Source organism: Mastigoproctus giganteus, chromosome 7 (genome assembly GCF_048544385.1).
Source record: "Mastigoproctus giganteus isolate SK-2022 chromosome 7, ASM4854438v1, whole genome shotgun sequence".
Classification (NCBI taxonomy): domain Eukaryota; kingdom Metazoa; phylum Arthropoda; class Arachnida; order Uropygi; family Thelyphonidae; genus Mastigoproctus; species Mastigoproctus giganteus.
The window spans coordinates 232295302-232317551 of NC_143581.1; the positions used below are offsets into that span (position 1 = coordinate 232295302).

General features: G+C 38.8%; 2 protein-coding genes across 2 annotated transcripts in view; one reads left to right on the forward strand and one right to left on the reverse strand.

Moving 5' to 3' along the window:
- RYa-R (RYamide receptor) overlaps positions 1-21485 on the reverse strand; it is a 288646-nt gene extending 267161 nt beyond the window's left edge. The window contains exon 1 of the mRNA XM_090377477.1: positions 21205-21485. The gene's annotated coding sequence lies outside the window, so the exon portion shown is untranslated. The remainder of the gene's footprint in view (positions 1-21204) is intronic.
- LOC150083770 (uncharacterized) overlaps positions 1-22250 on the forward strand; it is a 71874-nt gene that overhangs the window by 38003 nt on the left and 11621 nt on the right. The window contains exons 5-8 of the mRNA XM_090378598.1: positions 6864-7087; positions 12965-13094; positions 17639-17779; positions 21184-21360. Coding sequence (XP_090234724.1) covers positions 6864-7087; positions 12965-13094; positions 17639-17779; positions 21184-21360 — 672 coding nt within the window. The remainder of the gene's footprint in view (positions 1-6863; positions 7088-12964; positions 13095-17638; positions 17780-21183; positions 21361-22250) is intronic.

The following is a 22250-nucleotide window of genomic DNA, read 5'->3' on the forward strand; positions in this document are numbered from 1 at the left end:
TCGAGACAAATCGTGCCTCTTTTTCAACAGAAACATTGAAAATCTCTAAGAATCTATTTTTCTCTTGAAAAAGAGGCACGATGTGTCTCGAAAGTACAATATCTATTTGCAATCAAAGATATTCGGTATCTATTTGTAATTAAATTATTTTATTGGCTAACACTTAATCATTTAGGTAATAACTGTTTGAAGAGAGGATGATAATCACTGCATCAATCTGAAAACGGTTAAAGAATTCTTTAAAATCTCCGAAACCTGGATGTTGACAGAGTCAATGAGCGGAAGGACGAAGTTCGGATCGAAAGGCAACTCGTTGATAATATTTAAAGACTTAATGGAAGAATTGCCTATAGAAGAAACGTTCGGAAATTATCTATTTAGGAAAAATCGGCATAAAATTTATTTCGAAGGATTCAGAAATATTTCTTATATAAAAGCAGAGAGAGAGATACTACTTTTCAGTGATTTTACGTGGATTAAATCATCTCTCAAAAAAACACGTTTGTTCTTCACGAACGACAAATTTTAAAATTAAAATTTCTGAATTCCTTAAAATCCGATAGCTGCGAGGCACTTTAAATTTATTTATATTACGACACGTGTTATCCGGATTTTTTCTTGAATGTGTTTTCAGAAAATAAAATAAACCATCAGCATTATACCTTATCTCGTCACGACGCTACTTTCAAAAGGTGTTATATGCCCCTCAAGGCTGAGGCCTATTGACTTTGTTCAGTAAGTCAATAAGGATCACTCTTGCGCCGTGTGAATAGAATAACATTTATCTGCATGCTCCCAAAGACAATGGTAGAATTCAGCACGAATATCTCGCCACAAACTGGATAAGACACTAAGGTGAACAGAGAACGTACTTAATAGGTATCTCATATAGGGGAGCTGAAATGAGCAGACCTGGCTACAAAATCACATGAAATAAGAGACGCAGTGTCGCTTAGCGCGGTAACTTCGACCTTTCTGTAAGCAGGAAGTTCAAAGACGGCAAACTTCTATCTGAAGACAAAAAAGTGTACAGCATAACGACAATACTCCTCTTTTTACGGTAACCATGGCTACTAAGTGAAGCGGAACAAATAACTCGATATTTGAGAAGAAAAAATTATGTGGAATTTGTTCAATCTTCCGACGTCAATTTGTTGGGAAATTTCTGCGACTCAAGAATTTGGGTGGAGTTTGATGTTTCCGTAATTTTTTTTTTATTCTTAGTTTGCTTTTGACAAGGAAAACAAAATTGATAAGGTATGAGAGGAAAATCCTTGAAAGTACACAGGCGAACGTAAACAGACCGGTTGATACTGCGAAGTTCGAATTTAGAATGAATGCACGAATTGGTGGTGGACGCAAGTTGATTACGAACTGATGTGATTTGTTGCAGACTGGATTCGTAGCATGACTGAGTTAAATGAAAGTATGTAACGTCACATAACTCTTCCATTACGGTGCCAGCCTGATTTTTATGACCTTTGTCCTCATTGAATGTCAAATAACGGTGGAATTTTATCTTATAAACTGACTGTCCGTAACTGTTAGAAGAATTTAAACTATTTCTACTGGTGTAGAGATGCACGTAGATACACGGTTTTGAAACCATGCGGGAGTCAATTTAGAAGAGATTCTTTTAGTTCGCGATCTTTGCGCTTCTGTATACACAAAAGCAACGAGAAGTAGTATTTATCCTGATTTTTTTTTTTTTTTTGCACTTTGGTATACACAGAAACAAACTGTCGCTGCGTGTGTTTATTAGCGAACATGGAGCAAATACAAATTTATTTTCGTAGAAAATTCACGCACGAAAAAAGCAGCATAAAAAATAGTTGCATTATTTATTACTTTAACGTAGTGCAAGCTGTAGAATCTATTCCGTTAAAAATATTATTGATAATTCTATATTCGTACATCTTTTATTTTTGTCGAGCATCCGTGAGTTTCTTTCTATTATCTTGCAAATCGGCATCCCTTTTTGTGTGCTGCTCACTACAGACTGGAACGAGTGTTGGGTCCTAGTCGCTTTTGATAGTTGAAAGATGCAATTTGCGTATTAGCATTAGTAGAGGCATATGATGCAAGAAAGCAAGCTTATGCAGCATCAGCCCAAAAAAAAACCCCTCCCATTTCACCCCTCCGTTCGTTCGAAATACCTGTCCAGCTGAGCCTTAAATTTATTTAGGCTATCAACTTCCACAACAAGGGATGGAAGTCTATTCCACCAACCAACTACCCACTGGCTAAAGGCAAATTTCCGCACATCTATCCTACATCTGTCTTTCCTCAATTTGAATTTATGCCCTCTCAGGTGATTATTCTGAGCAAGAGGAGAATCCCATCAGCATTGACATGCTCAAACCATTCAAGGCTTTATACACCTCTATCAGATCACCTCGCCAGTGCCTAGTCTCCAGACACTGTAATTTGCAAAACTTAAGCCTTTCTTCGTAAGAGCACCCCTTTGTTCCATTCACTAATCTTGTTGCCCTTCTCTGTACTTGTTCCAGCAGCTCTACATCCTTCTTCAAATGAGGCCTCCAGACCTGTATACAGTACTCAAGGTGTGGTCTGACTATTGCCTTATACAAGGGAATAATCACCTATTTTTAGAAAGCAATGGAAGAGGTATCGCCGTGAAAAGGCATTAACAGAAGTTGTCTTCTTTATAACTTCTATTAATGGAGAAGTCTTGGCTATCTCTGGGAGAGTTTTTAGCCTTTGGCAGAGTTAAAAATGGAATATGAGAAAGATCAGTAGCTCAGGGGAAGGACGAATACTAAAAGGAAGGTTATTGTTTTTCACGCATCTATTGGACAGAATTAATTCAAAGAGGCCATTCTGGAACTAAGGGGCATCTCTGATTGGGTTGCACATTCTATCCCACTGCATCAGCTGCTGTAACAATTTGCACGCTACCAATGAAGTTAGATAAAGTAAATAAATTTACAATCGGTTATTAATTAGCTAATAGATTTCTATAGACGTAACAGATGCGTAGCATTCAGAAACTAGTCACGTGGTCAGATTAAATACAAGGAAGTGTGCTTCCAGCATCTCGTGGGTTTCGTGCAATTACGTGAAGGCGCAATGTTTCCTGAGTGAGACACGATTTTCAGTGTCGCGAATTCAAGATCTAACACCGTTATCGATTGGTCACATGCACAGGAAGTACACTCGCTTTATCAATGCAAGTAATGACTCCAGGGCAGGTCAAGTGACACTGTTTACAGTAAAATTCCTTCCCAATTGTGCCCAGGCATGCACCTGCACTCACTAGCTACACCATTTCTGATCTTTAGATATGAAGCGTATTATTTTCGTCTCGACATTGACACCCTGCCAGTAATGTGGCAAATGCGTGTACAAAAATAATGAAAATAATATAGGCATGGGAAAACATAATAGCAATAGAAGTTCGATTCACTTTTCCATTTTTGTCATCAACGTACGTAGGAAATTCTAGATTCAAAATGATTTATTCTGTAAAATATAGCTTACACACCGTAAGCTATATTTTGATATGTGTTCTGATATGGAAACTACTTCGGCTTTTCATTTCTTTCTTTTCATGGAGCTGGAATAATGCCTATTCCAGCTGACTTGCATCAAAATCTCCAGCTTCATTTTGTCTTCTACAAAAGCTTTTAGTACATCAAGCTCCTTCCCTCTTTAACGCGACAGATGCCTTACTAAAATTAGAATATTTTTTTGCAAATATTGGTATAACGGGATTTTTATCCGTTATTTATTAATTATTTAATGCAACTACTGCGTAAAGCGAAAATACATTAAGCGAACAGTTTTTCTCATAAAAATAATATAAAATGTGAGGGAGGGTGCGAACAGAGTAGATTTTAATAATAATATATTTTTACGTACGCTATGTTCGAGAGGTACACGCAGAAAACCCAAATGCTTAAATAACAATGAAAGTGGTTTACCTGCAAAAAAAAAAAAAAAAAATTAACAAAATATGTTAGAAAAGCGATTATTTCTAATACTAAAATATTTGAAGTGTCTTTCAAATGCCTTAGCATTATAAAGGTTACCAGAAATTAGTTGATTATGTATACACAAAAGCAACCAGAAGTAGTATCTGTCCAGTTTCATCGACTTCAAAGCGTTTCCTAAGAGGAAAGAACCAAAACGTCTAGTTCAAAACAACCCTAAGCGAGGTAATGGTGTGGTTGCTGACAAGTTGTTAAATAAACCGAAACTTAATATTAAAAAGGTCCTCCAATAGATTGCCATTGGAAAAAAATGGCAATTGGACTTGTATAATCCCTTTATGCTCCAGATCGATAACCCACAACTTCTGCCCAACCATATGGAAAAATGGATTATTATTTTTTTTTTTTTTTTTTTTGCAACAGACGTCTCCACGTCTGTTGCATCCTGGATACTCCATTGCATCTTCATATGAAGACAACTTACTTATGAGAAACTATCCTTTCCTCTGGACTCCTACATTGGTGATATTAAATCTTCTCCTAACATCCCATCAATCCTTCTCCTGGTTTTACGACAGAGATTAGAAGAATCTTGAACATTCTGAGTAAAGTAAGTCCAAATTTGTTTACTTAAAACCCAGGCTCGATTACAAAATCTTTTACTTTTTATAACATCCTGGACCGAAAGGTCTCTTTTTTACTATCAGGATATTGTGTGACTAAGTTTTTCTTTTTCTCTAAGAAAAATATATTATCTTAGAGACGCTAACTCCTCCACCGTCGAAACGGGAATCAACGTGAAACATTTTTCGGTTTTGAAGACAAGTACTTGGAGCCACTATGCTATTCTTCCCAGTCTTTTATGTCAGATATGTGAAGAGCACTTTCTGTAATCCCAGTCTTGGAGAATTTTGTATAAGTTTTCAGTGACTCTAAGAAAATTTTTCTGAAAGGTTCAACCCCGTGTATTAATTAAAGAGTCCCAGCAGGAGGCCTGCCTAATGTGCACAAAACGATAACTTCGATTACTGCAGGAGAGCCCGTTTGATGATAGTTTCTACTACTAGAAATTTAGCAAGAATGTGACTGACTCGTGATCTTTGCAAAACGGATCATATCATTTAAGGTGATGCGATTCTCGCTTTAATATCGTTATGGTTTTCTATGCATTCTTATTACAATAAAAATTCTGTATTACTTTGGGCCAGAAATTAGAAAAATCGTATTATTGCTGCTTTGTTCTCATTGTTCTGTTTCAACTGCTTAAAATTCAAAAATGCAAAAGGACAAATTTAAATATTAACTAATTATATTATCATTGTAATCGTACTATTCATATACAATTATGCGTTTACGAGCCAAATTTTATATTGTGCGTTATGAAAAAGACTCTACCCCCATCGAAACATTTAACAATACCCCCAGTCAGTCTGTGACAGGATTAATCACACCTCTTCAAATGAGATACAAGTAAAAAAAAAAAAAAAAAAAAAAAAAATTTGCATTTTTCCGTTCAGCTCATTTCGGCTATCACACTACCAAGGCTGTATCCTGACTTCTTTTTTAAACGAATATTATTCGAAATTTACTAAACAAAATAATTGTAGCTTCTCACTAAATTATATCTTTAAACTATATGTTTCGTAACATTCATTTTTATATATTTTTCCTTTGTGTCAACCGCATTAATTTGACAAGATTTGTAAATTTCTGTAATTCTGGTGTCATCTTATTCTAATGCTGTAATGCTTGAAAGCCGTTTCCCTGCATAGCTAAATAGTCATACAGAAAAATGACCACGTGGGGGAATTTCTCTGCCAGATAAATTAAGCCAGTAAAAGTGCACCCAGATGTCATAAATAGATGCCTGAATCACTTCTTGTCCGTTCAGTATACTTAGGTCTATTTTTAAAACAAATCATAGAGTGAGCAGTTTGTTTTAAATCTGATAAAGCAATTGTGTGTCATTATTGGTCTCAAAGAATTGAGATACTCCGTAATGCTCAATTGTATCCAGTATGCGGTTTTTATCGTAGTGAAAGTGAGATTTTGTTTTTGACCTCTGATGGACATAACCCTTAATGTCCCACTAACTTTGATGTTAAATTCCCAATTTGTTTTGTCGGCACAAATGTGTACTGTCAATTTCTCGTAAGTTGGCAAAGCTGTATACGTAAGCAGTGAAGCGGTCGTTTTGCATTCGGTGACCCATTCCCTTCCACTGAAGGGACGCCCGTCAAGAGCAGGTCATACATAGGCATTTTCACTAAACACACACTGAATAAACACGAGACATCGACTACCACTTTAACGAATGCTCAAACGATCGTGAAGAACAAGCGAGTGGTTTGCTTTAAGGCCAATGAGAAGATTAATCGATTATGATTTACGTTGGAAATGAATCACAGAATTTCTTCCACGATTACCACTATTGAGTGGCTGCACAACAAAATGACGATTCGATTGCTTAAGTGAATTTTTGCTTACCCAAATGAGAACTGATTTCTCTTTACACTTCAGAGTCGCATTTGTCTGACTTCGTTAAAACCTGTTTTCTGCATTGTTGTTCTGATGGTGGATCTTTTTTTTTTTTTTTTTTTTTTTTAATATGAACCCCAAACACGAGAGGTATTAGAACCTATAGTACTTAGTACCGTGCTTGGGCTTAAGGAGAAGTATGGGGGGAGGGGGATGCTGGAAACTTTGCTCTAGAGACTAAACATGGGTTTCACCACTTCAAGCCTCCAATAAGCAAAGTGGTGGTATTTCACCGGTTGATAAAGGTCATCTACCACCTACAAGGATCGCGTACATTCTACCATCAGATAATTTTATTGTCTTTGATTAACGTGTTCTTTTTCGGTTTAACCAGTGTGGTGTTTTTGATGTTTTCTTTTATTTGTTTTGCAGGCCATCAAGAGTTTCTCCATTCGCCCAGCCAAGCAGCATATCACCTTCGCGTTCCCCTTCATGGAAGACACTATCCGCAGTTTCTGTGACAGCAGAGATATCTCGGACGTCGGGGACTCCGCCAGCAAGCCTCGCTACGTCAGCTCAGTGCTGTTCTTCGACGAGTGTCTGGAGGTGATTCAGGGGTTCCAAACGTACGTCACAGTTATCCCTCACCTCAATAAGTAAGTGTATAAGAAGTGCGACTTTATCAATCCTTTCCAATTTTACAATGAATTGCTAAGATTCGTCTTCATTATACCTTTTAACACGCTGCTTATAAGTACGCAATTCCCGCTAATTTCAATTTTTTTATTTATGCTAAGGAAATTTAGTCTCTGAGGCGTCAGTCTGTAAATTGTGCGTATCCTGTGATACGTTTGCTAATTTTTCAGGATGAAAAACCTAAGATACTGTTCTTTAAGTATGTTGTGAGATAAATCCATAAAAATAATGTCCATTATTAACTCGCCAATTTTTCAGCAACAGCGAGGTTAATTCTTCCTTCTGTATTTGCTGTCTTCTAGAAAGCTATCTTTTCCTTCAACTTTGCGCATTATAGCCTAAGCTTCCGTTCCGCCATACAAAATTCAATCAACCAACCATCTTTTCCACTCGCACACAGGCTGCAATCGTAACTGTCTTTCAGTAAAGCGCATTCCCACTGGTATTACAAATGTGCTAACAGCTATGAATATATACTGCCTCATAATATCACCCGTTAACATCACAAAAGTGTTAACTATTTTCCAACACGAACGTATGTTAGAAGGGAGTGTTCACGGAGTGGTTTTCTCTTTCTACTCCAACAGAATAACAGATTGAATCCTTCAGGTTTCAGCTAAGATTGTCATGGTCTCTTGATCACTGCCATTCGCATTATACAGACGTTGTTGGAACGGTAATATCAGTTTACCAGCCCGGTTGGATGCGATGCTCCTGTACTACAAAAACCGTGTCGCACGATATAAATATTACCCTCACCTCAGAGAATATGGAGGTCCCAGTTTTCATCCATAATAATAATAAAAAGTGTGTTTTATGGCCATATCTCGAACACTTATTGAGCTTAGAAATCTGAAACTAGATGCATTCCAAATGAAACCTAGGAATATGCCCCTCTTTTCTTTTTTTCTTAACTCTTTAAATTGACCTATGAGTTATCAATAAGTTTTAATAACTTTATTTCTATGAGTTAATATAAGTTCTTATAATTAAAGCCATTATAGTTGTTATATTAATTGAATGTTATAGTTTTATAAATGTAAAGGGTAACAACTTATTTTATAATAGGTCATTAATAGCTTTATTTCATGAACGTAAATGAATGAAAGCTATAAATTAATTTTCTCGGATAATTTGCGATATTAGTTAATATCAGTAAACGAAAAAAAAAAAATAATAAATCTGCAGCCATTGTCAATCCACGGCAAGATGGAGGCCTCAACAATTCATGGTGAGTAAAATGCCACGCTGGTCCAGTGTGGATTGGCAGATTGATCGCATTTAGGAACCCCTGTCGCAATTTAAGGAGCGCGTGTTATTGCACTCCCGCTCCTGACCATTCGGCTACGAGGCCTGACAATATTAATAATGCGTTAATATATTATAAATTAAGTGCATAATAGTAAAGGGTTTGGAGGAGTATCTCTGATGTTCGATAGTGAACTTGCTAAATCATTCCACATGGAACTAAATCTGATGATTATAAGCGTCAAAGCAACTTGGGCTATGAAGCGATAATATATTGGGTCTGTAATTACCGTATTCGGTAGGTTTGTTGTTTTCTGAAAGAAAATCCAAGTTTCCGGGAGAAAACAAACCGTGCACCCTCACCTGAGACCAACTAATTCAACCAGCGTGAATAAAAAAATGTGGTTGAGCTAGTTGATTCCGAAAAAATTCGTAGCGTTGTTGAGGGGATTCGAACCCAAACCTTTTCCAGCAGGTGTGGGAGGACGGTGATTATAATCCCCATGCCACCCGTGAAGGCGTGAAGTACATTAAATATTCTCTTTTAATAAATGAAACATTACATTTCATGTCTGTAAAATGAGATGGAAACTTTAAACTTTTTTAATTTTTAAAAAATTTAATGTCAATGTTATAATATGAAAGAGGGTGCCGTAAGTACGAATACACGAAAGATAGCTTTCAATTAATTATTCGCTGTAGATATCAAACAGGGACAATCCAGCAGAAAATTATCTGAACAAATATGCAAATTTCCGAAGTAAAGAAATATAAATAAAGCAGCATATCAGCGGACTTGGAGAATATAGTGTGGTGTAAAAAAAAACTTGCCACAATTCACGCACCGAAAGAAGCTGTATTTTTAAACGTTGCGTGTCACTTACTGCGAAACACAATTGGCTTTGCCAAAGAGAAATCCTGACGAGCCATGTGTGATACTGCCAGCGCTACAAACGAAATACTTTCTTCCTTACCTCGCACTATGAAAAATTACAAGTTTATTGACATTGTGCCAAACACCAGAGGCAGTACATTATCTAACAAGAATTTCTCATCTCCCTGGAAGTACCAGGTATGCCTCCCAGTAAACCAAATTTCGAGATTGGCAGTCGATCGCGTTTAATACGAATCTACACCTGCCATCTCTGAAGTAGAACATGATTAGCTGTCAAGAAGCCAATGCGAATGTCACGGAAGTCATCATCTTCGTGATTGGAGATGCAGCAGGTCGGGATGCATTCCAGTCATCCCTTTCTATCTGCCATTTCAATTTACGCGACTCCGGTTCCCTGCTTGGCCAAAGTTTTGCCATGAACAACATCAACAAAGAACAAGGACAAACATTCAAAATTGTTGAACTCAACTTGGAGGTCATAGTTTTCTCATGGGTAGCTCTTACGTTGTCTAAAATAAAGTAATAACAAACATGCATTTACTATTTGCTCATCTTTGTTCCAATCAGCAAACCATTCAATTTTGTGAATACACTTTGTTCGAAAGAACTGAACTTTGGGAATGCCAGCATTATTTGAGAAGTTAGAAGACAGAGAACCATCTGCCATTACACGTGCTGCGGTTAGGGAGAAACTGGTTAATCATGAGTAAAATACACGCTAATAAATTCGTGTTCATTTTACTATTTACATTATTCTAAAACTGCTAATAAATCCTTTGAAGTGTTACAGAAACAGCCCCCCCTCTAGTAGCGGTATTGAGGTTGGTGTTTATCAAATCTCTTTTCAAAAATGTGCACATTGCTCTACATCCATGAGTCCTGCTGATTGCAAAGAGCATTCCGACTTCATCGATAGCTAAAAGTTAAAATCACTGCCTGTGGCGACATAAATCCGAATGAGGTTATGGCCGGTTCAAAGTGTGTAATGAAGTCTCGCGATATGGAAAATCTGTTTGATGGAACAGAAGTAGGTCGCCAGATTACAGCTGATTGGGAAAAGCGCCACTGAAAATTAGGACCTGGTATAATCAATCATCACAGTTGCTATCACAGTCACTTTCTCCGAAATCTTTGCATCTGTTTCATACAAAATTCGAGTTTTTCTTGAAATGTCTGCATATACCACACGGAGGTTCAAGATTGACCTTTCCTAGTCATTAGACCTAAATCGCCGGGGACTAGCAAAATGATTCACAACACACATATGTCGATTAATCAATTTGGAAGTCTCCTTTATAGAAAATTTCCAAATTGATTCGAATCCGCTATCCGCCGCTAATGCAAATACCATGCCGACGTCAGTACCACTGCTGAAAAACGCATCACCTCGTGGCTTGGCGGTGATTTTATGACCGTAGTAGTGACACTGTTAGTCATTAAGTCGCAAAGTATTTTCATTGTTATGACAATTGAGGTATGGATGGATCAGAAGAGATCCGAAGTGGGTAAAGAAGTCTCGAGATGTGGAAACGGGCTGTTTCAAAAGTAAGCCGTAAAATGTTTCCGTAAAAATATGACTGTTATGAGTACTCCGACCTTAGGGAGGAATTCGCCATGCTCGTAATTAGAAGACAATTAATCTTGTTTCAAATAAAGAAAGAAGGAAATTGATTGTCGCATCGTGTCATGAGGTATTGTAGCTGACTGGAAAACAACCAGCCTGGCTGATCATTAGATTGGATTTCAATATTTCAACAAGGTAGGCGCAGGATGGCAGGTACCGTTCTAATTATAGGCGATAAACTTACCCTGTGTGGGCAATGACACCCAAATCGCTTCAAAGAGAAACACATCTTAGAGGGTTCTTGTGCAGATGGACTTTGGACATTGTTCTATATATAAATTTTGTATGTATTTTAATACTAGTGACTGTTTTGTACTGATTCTCTATAATTCTCTCTGGGTCTGCGTGCCCTGTGGGTGAGAAGTTTGTAAATAAATAGATTGCCTACTTTGAATGAATGTGCCGCATTCTCTGTACGATACTATGAATTGTTTGTTTTTACATATGTATGGCATTGTAATATACGGCGGGGGTTGCCCGAATTTGGTAGGAACAGCCCGATACAATAAATAATAAAAAAAAGTGAAAAGCCATTTTAATCTGAACAAAATAGAACAACACAATTGAAAGCGCATCTGTACATTTTCGCTAGTCGTCTAATGCGAACAGAAAGCGCATTTTCGAGAGTTGTCCATTGCATTTCAGACACTTGTACCGCCCTGCTAAAATTGGAGTCATACCTCTGTCGTGAAATTCAGAGATGCCGCCATTTAACCAGACTTCAAAGCACCGGTTGGCTTCATTTTTACAGCCGAAATATTCCTTGTAGGATGTTTATCCGAGGCAAGTCAGAAGGGACAACAATAACAGTGTGATGAATGGAAAAAACAACGTTTTCTCCCATCTGTAATGCTACTTGGACATGGCTGTTGCATCTTTGCTGCTCACAGTTGCTAGTTACGAATTTTGATTGGCTTATTCCTTTTGATATGAAAAAACAAGTAAGAGTGAACCTCTTTTTGACCACCTTTGAAAGATGGTCAAAAAGGGCAGCCACTCTGGCTTATAGTAAGCAGAAAACATGACAAATTCAAAGTGTGTAATGAAGTCTCGCGATATGGAAAATTGGTTTGACGTAATAGAATTGTAGTTCATCAAATCGTGGCTCAAGGGGAAAGCCGCCTTCTCTTCCATTAGCCCTGATGCAGACAGGGAAGCAGATTGAGTGACCTTGAGCCACCTGTTTTTTACGCTAGTCGTCTAATGCGAACAGAAATATAGTCTTGTAACAAAAGAAATTTTAAACAGAGAGCGGGTCATATGTCAGTTTACCGAGAAGATATGCAATTAACGAGAAGTAAATTACCAAAAAATGTTTTAAATGTTCATTTAAGCCGTCACAAATAATGTCATATAAATATACGCTGAGTGGCCCTTTATACACCTACATACACCTACCCTTATGATGAACGCTCCTTAAGTTCGAGATAGAGGAAGACGAAGGATTTAAGTGACTTGGAAAGTCACATAGTAGATGGCGCCAGTGAGGCCCAGAACTGATCTAGAAACACGAGAGTGAATTTAGCCCACCAGCCACCTCCTCGTTCACCAGATCTCAATCTAAGTGGGTATCTGTGGGATGACGTGGAACGAGTGGGATTAAGGCTCCTCAACCATAACAGTTGGAACTATAAACACGACTTAGGCACTCAATTTCAACAATTCAATGGTCAAAAAAAAAAAAAGCTTCATACCTTAATTTCGAGTTTTTAATCTGATTATGTGATACTGTATTAATAAACGAAAACAAGGAGGCCGACCTAGCTAGTCATTCGCTATAAATTTAATTTCTTTTACCTTAATTAAAATATTCTAACCTTTGGTAAACACGACCAGCCTAAGGCAATTATTCACTACATAACGCGCAGGCGAATAGCTTAGTTCAATGGATGTTGTCAGTTATTTCGAAGTCCATTAAATCGAGAGTTTACTCTAGTAAAATTACTCGGTAAAATTTCAGTGGGGTACAGAATTAAAGATTTGTAGCCGTGAATGTGTGCGCACGTGCAGTGTGATCTTATTTCAAAAGAATCATTTTGGTTTCTCTTTCTTTTTCTGGCTCTGTCCTAGGAGCAGTCTTCCGGTCGTTCTTCTCACCCTTTACCAAAGGGACACAACCGAAGGGGTCTGCAGACACTTCCAGAGTCTTATCCGGATATTGCTGGAGAAGAGGACGCTGTCTGGACTCTGGAGACTTCCGGTAAGGTTCCTCAAGTATTGTTCTAACTAAATAGCGTAGGTCTGTCGCTCGATATTTCACTTTCAGTTGACGCGACGAAACGTTTGAGTTCATCGTGGAAAAGTACTCGCTGTTCTGGACTTTCGAACACGAATTAGCCCATTTCACAGTTGAGTTCAGCAAATGCAAATACAGTTGCTGCCATCTAACGGCCGCAGCTGTTATTAAAACGAAAGCTGTCGTATGCTGTATATAACAACTTCATTATTTTTGCTGTCCGAATCGAGATTAAGCCAAGCACACTTTTTTTTTCCTTTTCCAAATGCTCCCGCGATTACTTCATTTTAATAATCGAAAATTGATGCGCGTGTAGCTTATTCAGCAACAAAAAATAATCCATTAATAAAATGGACTTATGTGTAAATTGCTTGGCCAAAGCTGTTTATCGCAGCGCCAATGGAATTAACGGCACCTCTGCTTGTCCCCAATGCAGTATATTAAACTGTATCGCGAAGATATTATTAAGAAACAACAAAGAAATAAATTTAGAATAAAGTTATTTGGCTTACCATATGGAAACTGCTGCGTGGCGTCGGACAAACTGTCATTAAGTCCGCAATAACGTCATCTTTTCATCTCAGATTTATATTAAATCAGAATTTACGTCGAAACCAGAATTACATTATGCGCTAAACGCCTGAAACTTCTTTCGAAATCATACGTTCAAATAACAGAAACACTCTCTCTCTCTCTCGAAATTGCTTGTCGTTAATAATTAAACGTAAATATTAAAACATTTTTAAATGTTCTTATTGTATTATTGAAGACAACTAATAATACCATTAGAAGTATGCATATGTAGCAGAAAAAATCTGTTAAATGCAATATTAATAGAAATATTACAAAATATAATATTAAATGTAATGATTCATGACCCGCTGTCACGATGTTGGGTAGAGCGCGAACGTTGTCATCACACTGAGCCCAGTAACGATAATTTTTGTAATAATTAAATTTTTAGATATTAAAAAATATATATATATATATATTAAAATACGTTAATAAATTAAATTTGTGGTTCTAGTAAATTTGAAAAATAAAAATGAGAGAGAGAAATATTCAAAAGATTTATCAGATAATTTTTCGAGTCATGATGACATCTCATTACACTCTTTGCGCCTTCAACTTTCTGGTCATCCATCACTGTTTCCTGCCCGTTTATCAAAGAGTGGTGGAAATTTTGGAAATAAATGTGAATGAAACAAAGGCATTTAATTATAACAAGTTATTAGTGAGAAGTTCGTTTCAATGTGTCTTAATACTGCGCAATACCGGATATTGAAGTTACAGCTGTACGAAAATGAGCGGACGAAAAGAGCGCTTTGTACACCCCACGGAACAGAACAATACCTCAATAAATCACGTGATCTCAGTAGGTACCCAGGCATGCTCTGTTACACCGAAGCTGAGCATTCCTTACGAGCTATACCCTTCCTCTAAACTTTAATGGTTCGCTGGAAGAAAATAAATTACCTTCCATAAAAACAAAATCTGGACCAATGCATTCCTGAAAATTAGCGAACACGAGGATCAGGAGTCTCGTGTTCCTCTCATCCCACTAGCGCGAAAGGAGACACGGTTGGAAGTGGCAATTGAATGGCGAGGGCTGGACGCGTTCCCCTCGTTCGTCAAGAATCCGATTGAAGAAAGAGTATCTGAACTCATCAGTAAAGAGCACCACGGCCCATTGCTTCTGGGTGGTGTGGGCAGCCTGGGAGCAGGATTGCTGGCACCCACCGGTATAGCACTCCTTCCGGTGGGTGCGGGATTGTTGTGCATGAGGCACTTAAAATAGAAGACCAGGCCCAGTACCAAGTGAATATGGGCGGCCATTAGGGTCTCTTCGCCACCGGGGAGCGGCTGTGCAGGTGACAGCTTCTTCCTGATGGCGAAGAGACCTTCCATACAGGTCTATTTTGCAGAGGTTCTGCACAAAGTCAACTTTATCAGGTGGAGATAGACGGAAGTCTAGGTGCCACCTTAGACATAATAATAATAATAATAAATTGCTTCTGGGTTTAATCACCATGCTGTCGACATCACGACAATCCAAACAAGCTCATTTGGATATGCAGTAAGGGAATGTATGTATTTTTGCAGGGTGGCACCTGGAACGTTAGTTCATCTCCGTCTCGTTTCACTTTTAAGATACAGGATCCTGCAGAAATGAACTGGCTGTTTGGCTACCAGGAATCAGCAGGTCGGAAACGCGCCACCACCACGGGAAGGTAGACCAGGGGGGGGGGGTTACCTTGGCGGCAGCAGAAGAGAGGGACGCCAAGAGCCCAACAAAGTTCGAGCCAATGACTCGAGCCAAAAATAGTGAGGAAAAAAAAACTTATACAACTATACAAAAATTAAATACTGTACACAAGATTAACCTCAACATATTGAGGTAAACAAATGATACTTTGACGTTTCAAAGTAAACAATGCAAGTAATCTCGTTAACTTTTAAAAATTAACATATACAGTATATCGAAAAAATTAAAGTTTATATACAAGGTCAAAGAAAATAATTAAGGATAATAATCCAAAAAAAAAAAAAAAAAATTAAAATTCCCTAAACCAGTACTATTCAACCGACAAAACTTTACACAAGCATTTTAGCCTAGAAGCAGGCGCATACCTTATAAACAGCTTAGATTAAATGTGACATCCGGTAAATCCTGCAGTCATCAGTAGCAAAGTCACAGCCAGCCAATCACCAATAAAAAAATCACAGTCAGTTAACAGCCAGCCTAGCAATTTCAGGAGCACAGGAATTTTAATCGTGAAATCGAGTTGTAGTTGTAGGACACTTGTAGAGTTGCGAAAAAAAAAACCACAGCAAAAGTTCAAAACTGTAGATCTTGTTGAGTAAATGGACGTCATTGTAGTGAAGGTGAAGAGTCTTGAGCTGAATTTGAAACATTTGCAGGTACAGTCATTGCAGAAAGAATTGCAAGCCTTTTATTGAAGGCTGCCTTACAAAATCCTGAAGGGCGCGGTAACTGGTGGCATTTGATACAAAATTAGGTTCCAATCCTGATGAAAATAGTGTATAGTGTGTTCGTGTCTAACGGCACCAGGGGTTCACCCCCCCCCCCCATCTCCGCGTTGCTTTCATTGTAGGTGTAACAGTTCACTGTAAAGGCCAGAGTAGTCTGACTGTTCCGTTGTCGGAACAGTCAGACTACTCTGGTATTCCCGGTATATATTCCCGGTGGTATCCTTCTGACATTTACATAAGGATGGCTGTCTTGGGATCAATAGTGCGCACGATAAACGCGATATACAAAATATCATAAAGAGGCTGTTTTTATTTGGTTACCCGGTTGGCATGTTGATCGGCACTGATTGCGGGATCAGGTAACACACAGCACTTGCACTATTGCCTGCAGATAATGTTTGTAGTAGTAGGGTTTTTAGGAGCATCAGCGACTAATGCCATATTGCTGTGTATACTGTCTGTAAATAAGTGTTCTGCGGTCGATATTCTGCTTGCTGGACGAAAAACTCGAGTTTCCAGAAGAAAAAATCCATGCTATCCTCGCCGGAGACTGCCAAACTCAGCCACATTGTGAAAAAGGCCCATAAAAATTCCTCATATCATCGATGGGACTTGAACTGGGGTCTTTTTCGCCCGGTGCGGGAATGGCGGCGGCGGTTCTACCAACTGCGCTATCCACGAGAGCTGCAAATGATGGATTTGGTCCATTAAGGACAGTAAGGGAATAGTTGGTTTGGATTTTATTGGCGCATTAGCAACTAAGGCTATAATGCGCCAAGACCAAAGGGAATAGTTGTGGCCGCCTCCTCGTGGTACGGCAGAGTACTGAGGAGCAACCTTCCTGGTGATCACTGCTCCCTCCCTGGTAGCAAAGTTTCCAAAAATAAAATACATTCAGAAATGAATTTATTTTATCTGTATATTGAAAACACAATACATTCATGTTCTTCCTTTGGTTTTGAGTACTAGTTTAGGTTAGGTTACTGCACTTTTAACACACTTAAAACAATAATGCCACTTAACTGCAAGTGGCATTTTTTTTATTCAAGTTGTTTATAGAGTAGTGTGAATTTTGTGTTCTTTATTACGGGAGCTACACACAATATTAATTCCAGATATTAAACCGCCGGATTTTCGAAACAGAGGCGTTTTCTAAGACTAAACACTCGCGTTTGTCTCTGTGTTAGTGCAATTTAGAAATGGTTTACACTTGGTCCGTCTTGAACAGATTTATGGATTTTATTGATCGTAATGATGAAATAGACAGGTTCAGAAAAGAGGTGTTTTTATTTAGCTAGATATTAAGATAATTTTTATCGGGTCAGGCAGAGAGTACTTTGTTTCACAAATGAATTCAGTTTTCTTATTTGTGTTCAAAAATGCATTTACGTTATTGTGTTCACGCAAGATTTCAGACGATATGAAATCGAGATTAATTTGTGCGCGATTTTAATTTAAATTTTATCGCTTTTAGTGAAGTGCTTCAATCCCAAATAATTCTGGTTTTCCTTTAGATCATGGTAGCAGAACTGAGTCCCAAATACAGAGAGATGGTGCTCGATGTGTGTACAGAAACAGTGGCCGAACTGCAGGCGGATAACCTCACCCACACATTTCCTGGCAAATCAAGTGACCAGATAATGATGCTAGTTAAGGTAAGTGGAAGCTCCAATCCCCCCATCCTTCCACCATCTTACCCATTTTACGTGGTAAACTGGAAAGATATTTGCCCGTATATCAGTAACTAGAAACTGCGTTTCCACTTGATGAAGAATGTAAAGCACTGACAGGGCTGGCAAATGGCCAAACCTCCTGTTGCCTTAGTTCATCATGTAGGCGGTGCCGGGCTTCGCAGGTGGTAGCTACAATTCACTGATCTGTCTCCTGGGATCCCCACAAGAGGCTATATTAAGAGAATTGTTTCTTAGATCGCATGATAAAATCAATTTTCGTGCGTGGACTCTGCCCATAAACGAAATCTGTACAGAATTGAGATAAATTCGACAAGCGTCTTTTATCTCGGGAGACCACAACACCCTTTGTTTAGAATACAAAATGCGCTTTGTATCTCTCCATCTATTTCAAATAAACTGCATAAAGATAACAAGCAAGTGGCTAGACAGGCAACTTGTGCGAGCCTTGGCGACAACGGAAAAGAAGAAACAGAAAATTAAGTTTTTCCTTCTTCTATTTCACAGTCGCCTGCCTCACCTGCGACTTTCTTAATCTCTAGTCTGGCGGAGGAACAGGACAAAACTTGTTGCCATAGATACAAGTGAGAGAATTGGTATTCGAGTTAATTATGCAAGCAGCACGATGAAGTGGCTGAAGAATGCGTTTGAGGTCATAGAAGATTGCGAAATAAACTCGGGTTAAGCAAAGAACACGCAAACACTGCAATGGTCTTGCCTACTGAATTTCTCTTAGGCTAACTGGCGCTGTTTGAAATTTATTAAAAAAAAAACAGTCAACGAAATAAAAGATAAAAAGGTTTATTCCTAGGCGTCAATCGCTTTGCGGTTCTCTGGGTTAGGAAAAACCATGCAATCCGCAACCAACTCTGTGGAACAAAAAGTAAAAATATTTCCTCCCAGACAGGAATGAACCCTTGTCTCTCCCACATGTTCTGTTGTACATGTGGTCCTACTGACGGCACTGAGAAAAATGCCGGCAAATGACAATCATCCAGGAAAATGTTTGATGAGTAACACTGGTTACGATAGTTCTCCGTCCATAGCTTTTGAGAAAGGCCTGGATTGGAATCAGAAAAAAAATCCGTCATCATGAAAAATGTTTGTTTTTTTCCACACCTTGGCCGATTTATTCGATCTCTGGAAATGGTTGAATGCATCTGCTCCCTAGTAAACTCAGTTTTCATCCGAAAAACAAGTAAACCGACAGTAGATTAACGTGACTTATAGACTCAATACCTGATGCGTCGTTGGTTTAGCTTCATCGGTGAAAAAAAAGAATAAACAAACAAAATCCAGCGGATCGGCTGTCTGTCCCCAAATATTCCGATTTATATTTGCGGTACCGCACACTTATAATAATTACACAAATGCCATTAAGGGATCTTTCAGAATTTCACTTTGGAAAGAAATTCAAACAGAATTTCAAGTGCCTTTGTAGTTTCTGCAGTGGGAGTAATCCGTAAATATTTCCCATTTAATCCTATTTGGTGCATCGAGTGGGAATGGTAATCTTCCATTTATTACGTCCCAAGAGCCACGATTTCAATAATGCGAAGTTATATCGAGAGGATTTGCGTTCATCTCCCTTGAAATCCATTCACGCAGGATTATTTCGAAATGATTAATTATCAGAAATCTATGTTTTAAAGAGTTTTCTGAGGTGGACATCGCGCTCCGTGCTAAGAATATTCGAGTGGTTTCCACATTTATGCAAAATTCGCCGCATAAACGTAGAGATCGCTTGCGAGCGTTGTATTTCTCTCGTATTATGCAAGGGACCCGTTGCGAATTGTCTAACTAGAATGCATCGTGAAAAGGAATAAGGGGATACCCGACGTTTCAAAACCACCACACTCACACACGTCACATTTCTTCAAAGATTATACTTCGGCAATTTTAGTAGCTCAACTACCGCGTGTCATTTGGGAATTGCTTTGAATAGAAAGAATGCGCAATGTTGGGAGGAAATATTTTAGCCGAAAGATTTCGTAGAGAGAAAGTTAAAGATGGAGGAAGTAAAGAAGAATTTCCCTCAGTGGCATAACTTCATTGTGACGATACAAAGGATTGTAATTGCGGTAAACATTTCGGACAGCGGAGTCTTAGTAAGTGCGTTCGGTCCGCTTTCACCTCGTAATCCGACTGTGGGAATGGACCACTCCCTACGGGACAATCCCCGCACAGTCGCGATCATTGTGACGCAACAATGAGCACGAGATCGATGTCACGTTACCGCGAATTGACAGCACGCTTTATTCGACGCCACGGCACGTTAGCGACACTTCGATTTGTGAAAATATTACTGCCGCTGCGGGACCGTGAGAGGTGTAATGTGCGACAAGGAGACGGTGTTAATAACAGTCGGACACGACATTGGCTTAGTGATTTTGGTCCCAGCTGCTTCCTCATTAATACCGGACAAGGAACGAAGGAGGTTTGTGAAATTACAATACGGAAGATTTCATTCGCATCCCGCGAGGAAAGGGGTGCCGTGGCAGGGGGGAGGGGGCTGAGATCCAGAAATTGTACTATTAATAATTTGTCTAGTCACCGCACTAGCAGCGTTACCAATATCCCCCCCCCCCACTTTAATTACTTAAATGAATGTGGTAAAATCTGACTCATTCAATTACTTGAATTCAGAAAAAAAAAAAAGATTTAATCGAAAAATATTTCTTACTACTTTACGTATTAAAATATATTCGGAAAGTTTAATGGCCGCAATTATTTATTCAACCGATATTTGCACGGAGAGTGGCTAGAATCCACGCCCATTACTGCGCGTTTATTGAGTTCGCCAATACAAGCAGAAGCTTCAGAGGGAGGAGTGAATTTTAAATAAACAGCGAAAATTAATGGCAGCAGTAAAAAGAACAGCTTCGTTTATTTGAAGGCTGTTTCGGGTAAAAAAAAAAAAAAAAAAAAAATCAAACTTACTTGTTTTTATGCGCAAAAATAAAGGAAGTGTTTGTAGATTAAAGCAGTTATATCCGTACAATTTTATTTTCTTTGCACATTTTTTCCCGGATTTTAAATTTCTACAAAAATTGCGGTAATCTTAGCATACCGCTTTGTAGGAAGAAGGGTCGTTCTTTACTTAAAGAAAGAACGACCCGGAAAGAAGCAAAATAAGCGATTGTTTCTTGGCTATAAAAACGAACGAAATTTATTCGAAATAAGTGTTAAAGAGAATTTCAATTTAGATTAGTTTTTTACTGGATTTTAAATTACGTAAACTTTAATAATTTCCAACTTTTGTTCGTAGAAAAACAGGACGAGTTTATTTCTTTGCTGATTGACTGAGTTTAAATACTGACACTACCGAAATATGGTTGTTTAAACTTAAGAAACTCCTCTATTTGTAGGAAAAATTGCTACGACCTTACCTGCTGTCTTACCGGGAATTGCTCCGTAGGAACATCCAGGAGGTTGTCCGACAGCTCACCACGACGGATCCCGCTTACTTTTTATCAGTCCTGGACCTTCTGCAAGCCCCGACTTGTTCCGTTCTGGATTTCAAGAAGGTGGATATGATGTTCAAGGTGAGTTTTTACGGCCCCATACCCTCAGATATTTTCACCCCTCCCCGGTGTACTGGGTCATACCGTCGCGTGGGAAGTGGAGCAGCGTTCCTTTTATCGAGCCGCTAAGTCTTCCTCTCCGCGTTCACACGAGTCCGCAGTCACGTTTGTATTGTTGCGCTCGCCGTCTCCCAGTAGATGGCGCCCCTTTTCCTCCGGCCGTAGTCAATGTCTCGGAGCTGCAGCGATCAGATTCAGAAATGAATTTGTTTATAAAGTAGGTCACTTTGCACTCGACAACAGACTTCATGCACTACGGCCACTCCGAGTGCTTCATTTAAAAGCCACATTTCATCAATCAAGCTGTCGGTTTCCATAGCGGGTGAATAAAAATGCGCGGTTGCAATGGCAGCGTAGCAAACGCCCACTCAGTTAAAGCTGCTCCCCATATCTGTACACTATAACTAACTGTCCCGCGGATGGACGGATTCTGATACTTGTGCTCATCGGTGTACTAAGCGAATCCTGTGGTTAAAATTCAGCGGAGATGTTTAAAAGTTTTAGCTATTCTCATTCATGGTAACTTCCCCCGATTTTCCGACAAGTATTAGCTACTTAAGAGATAAGTTACTAAAACTTAAGCGCTCATCGATATACATTGAGCAAACAGTGCATTGTTGGTTGAACTCGTACAAAGTGAAGAAGACGATTATCCGTTGGCTCTATAAAGAGTGCGAGTGAATTGGAAGAAATGTTCTCGCTTATCTAATGAATCTTAAGCGCTTATCTTAAGTGCCAAGGGGTTGGGAGAGGAGGAATGTTTAAGTGGAGCACAATTCGAATGTGGTGTCCTCGAAATAACTTTGGATTCGCAGCTCAGAAACAGCCCGGTTTGTTGTGGTCACGTTGGA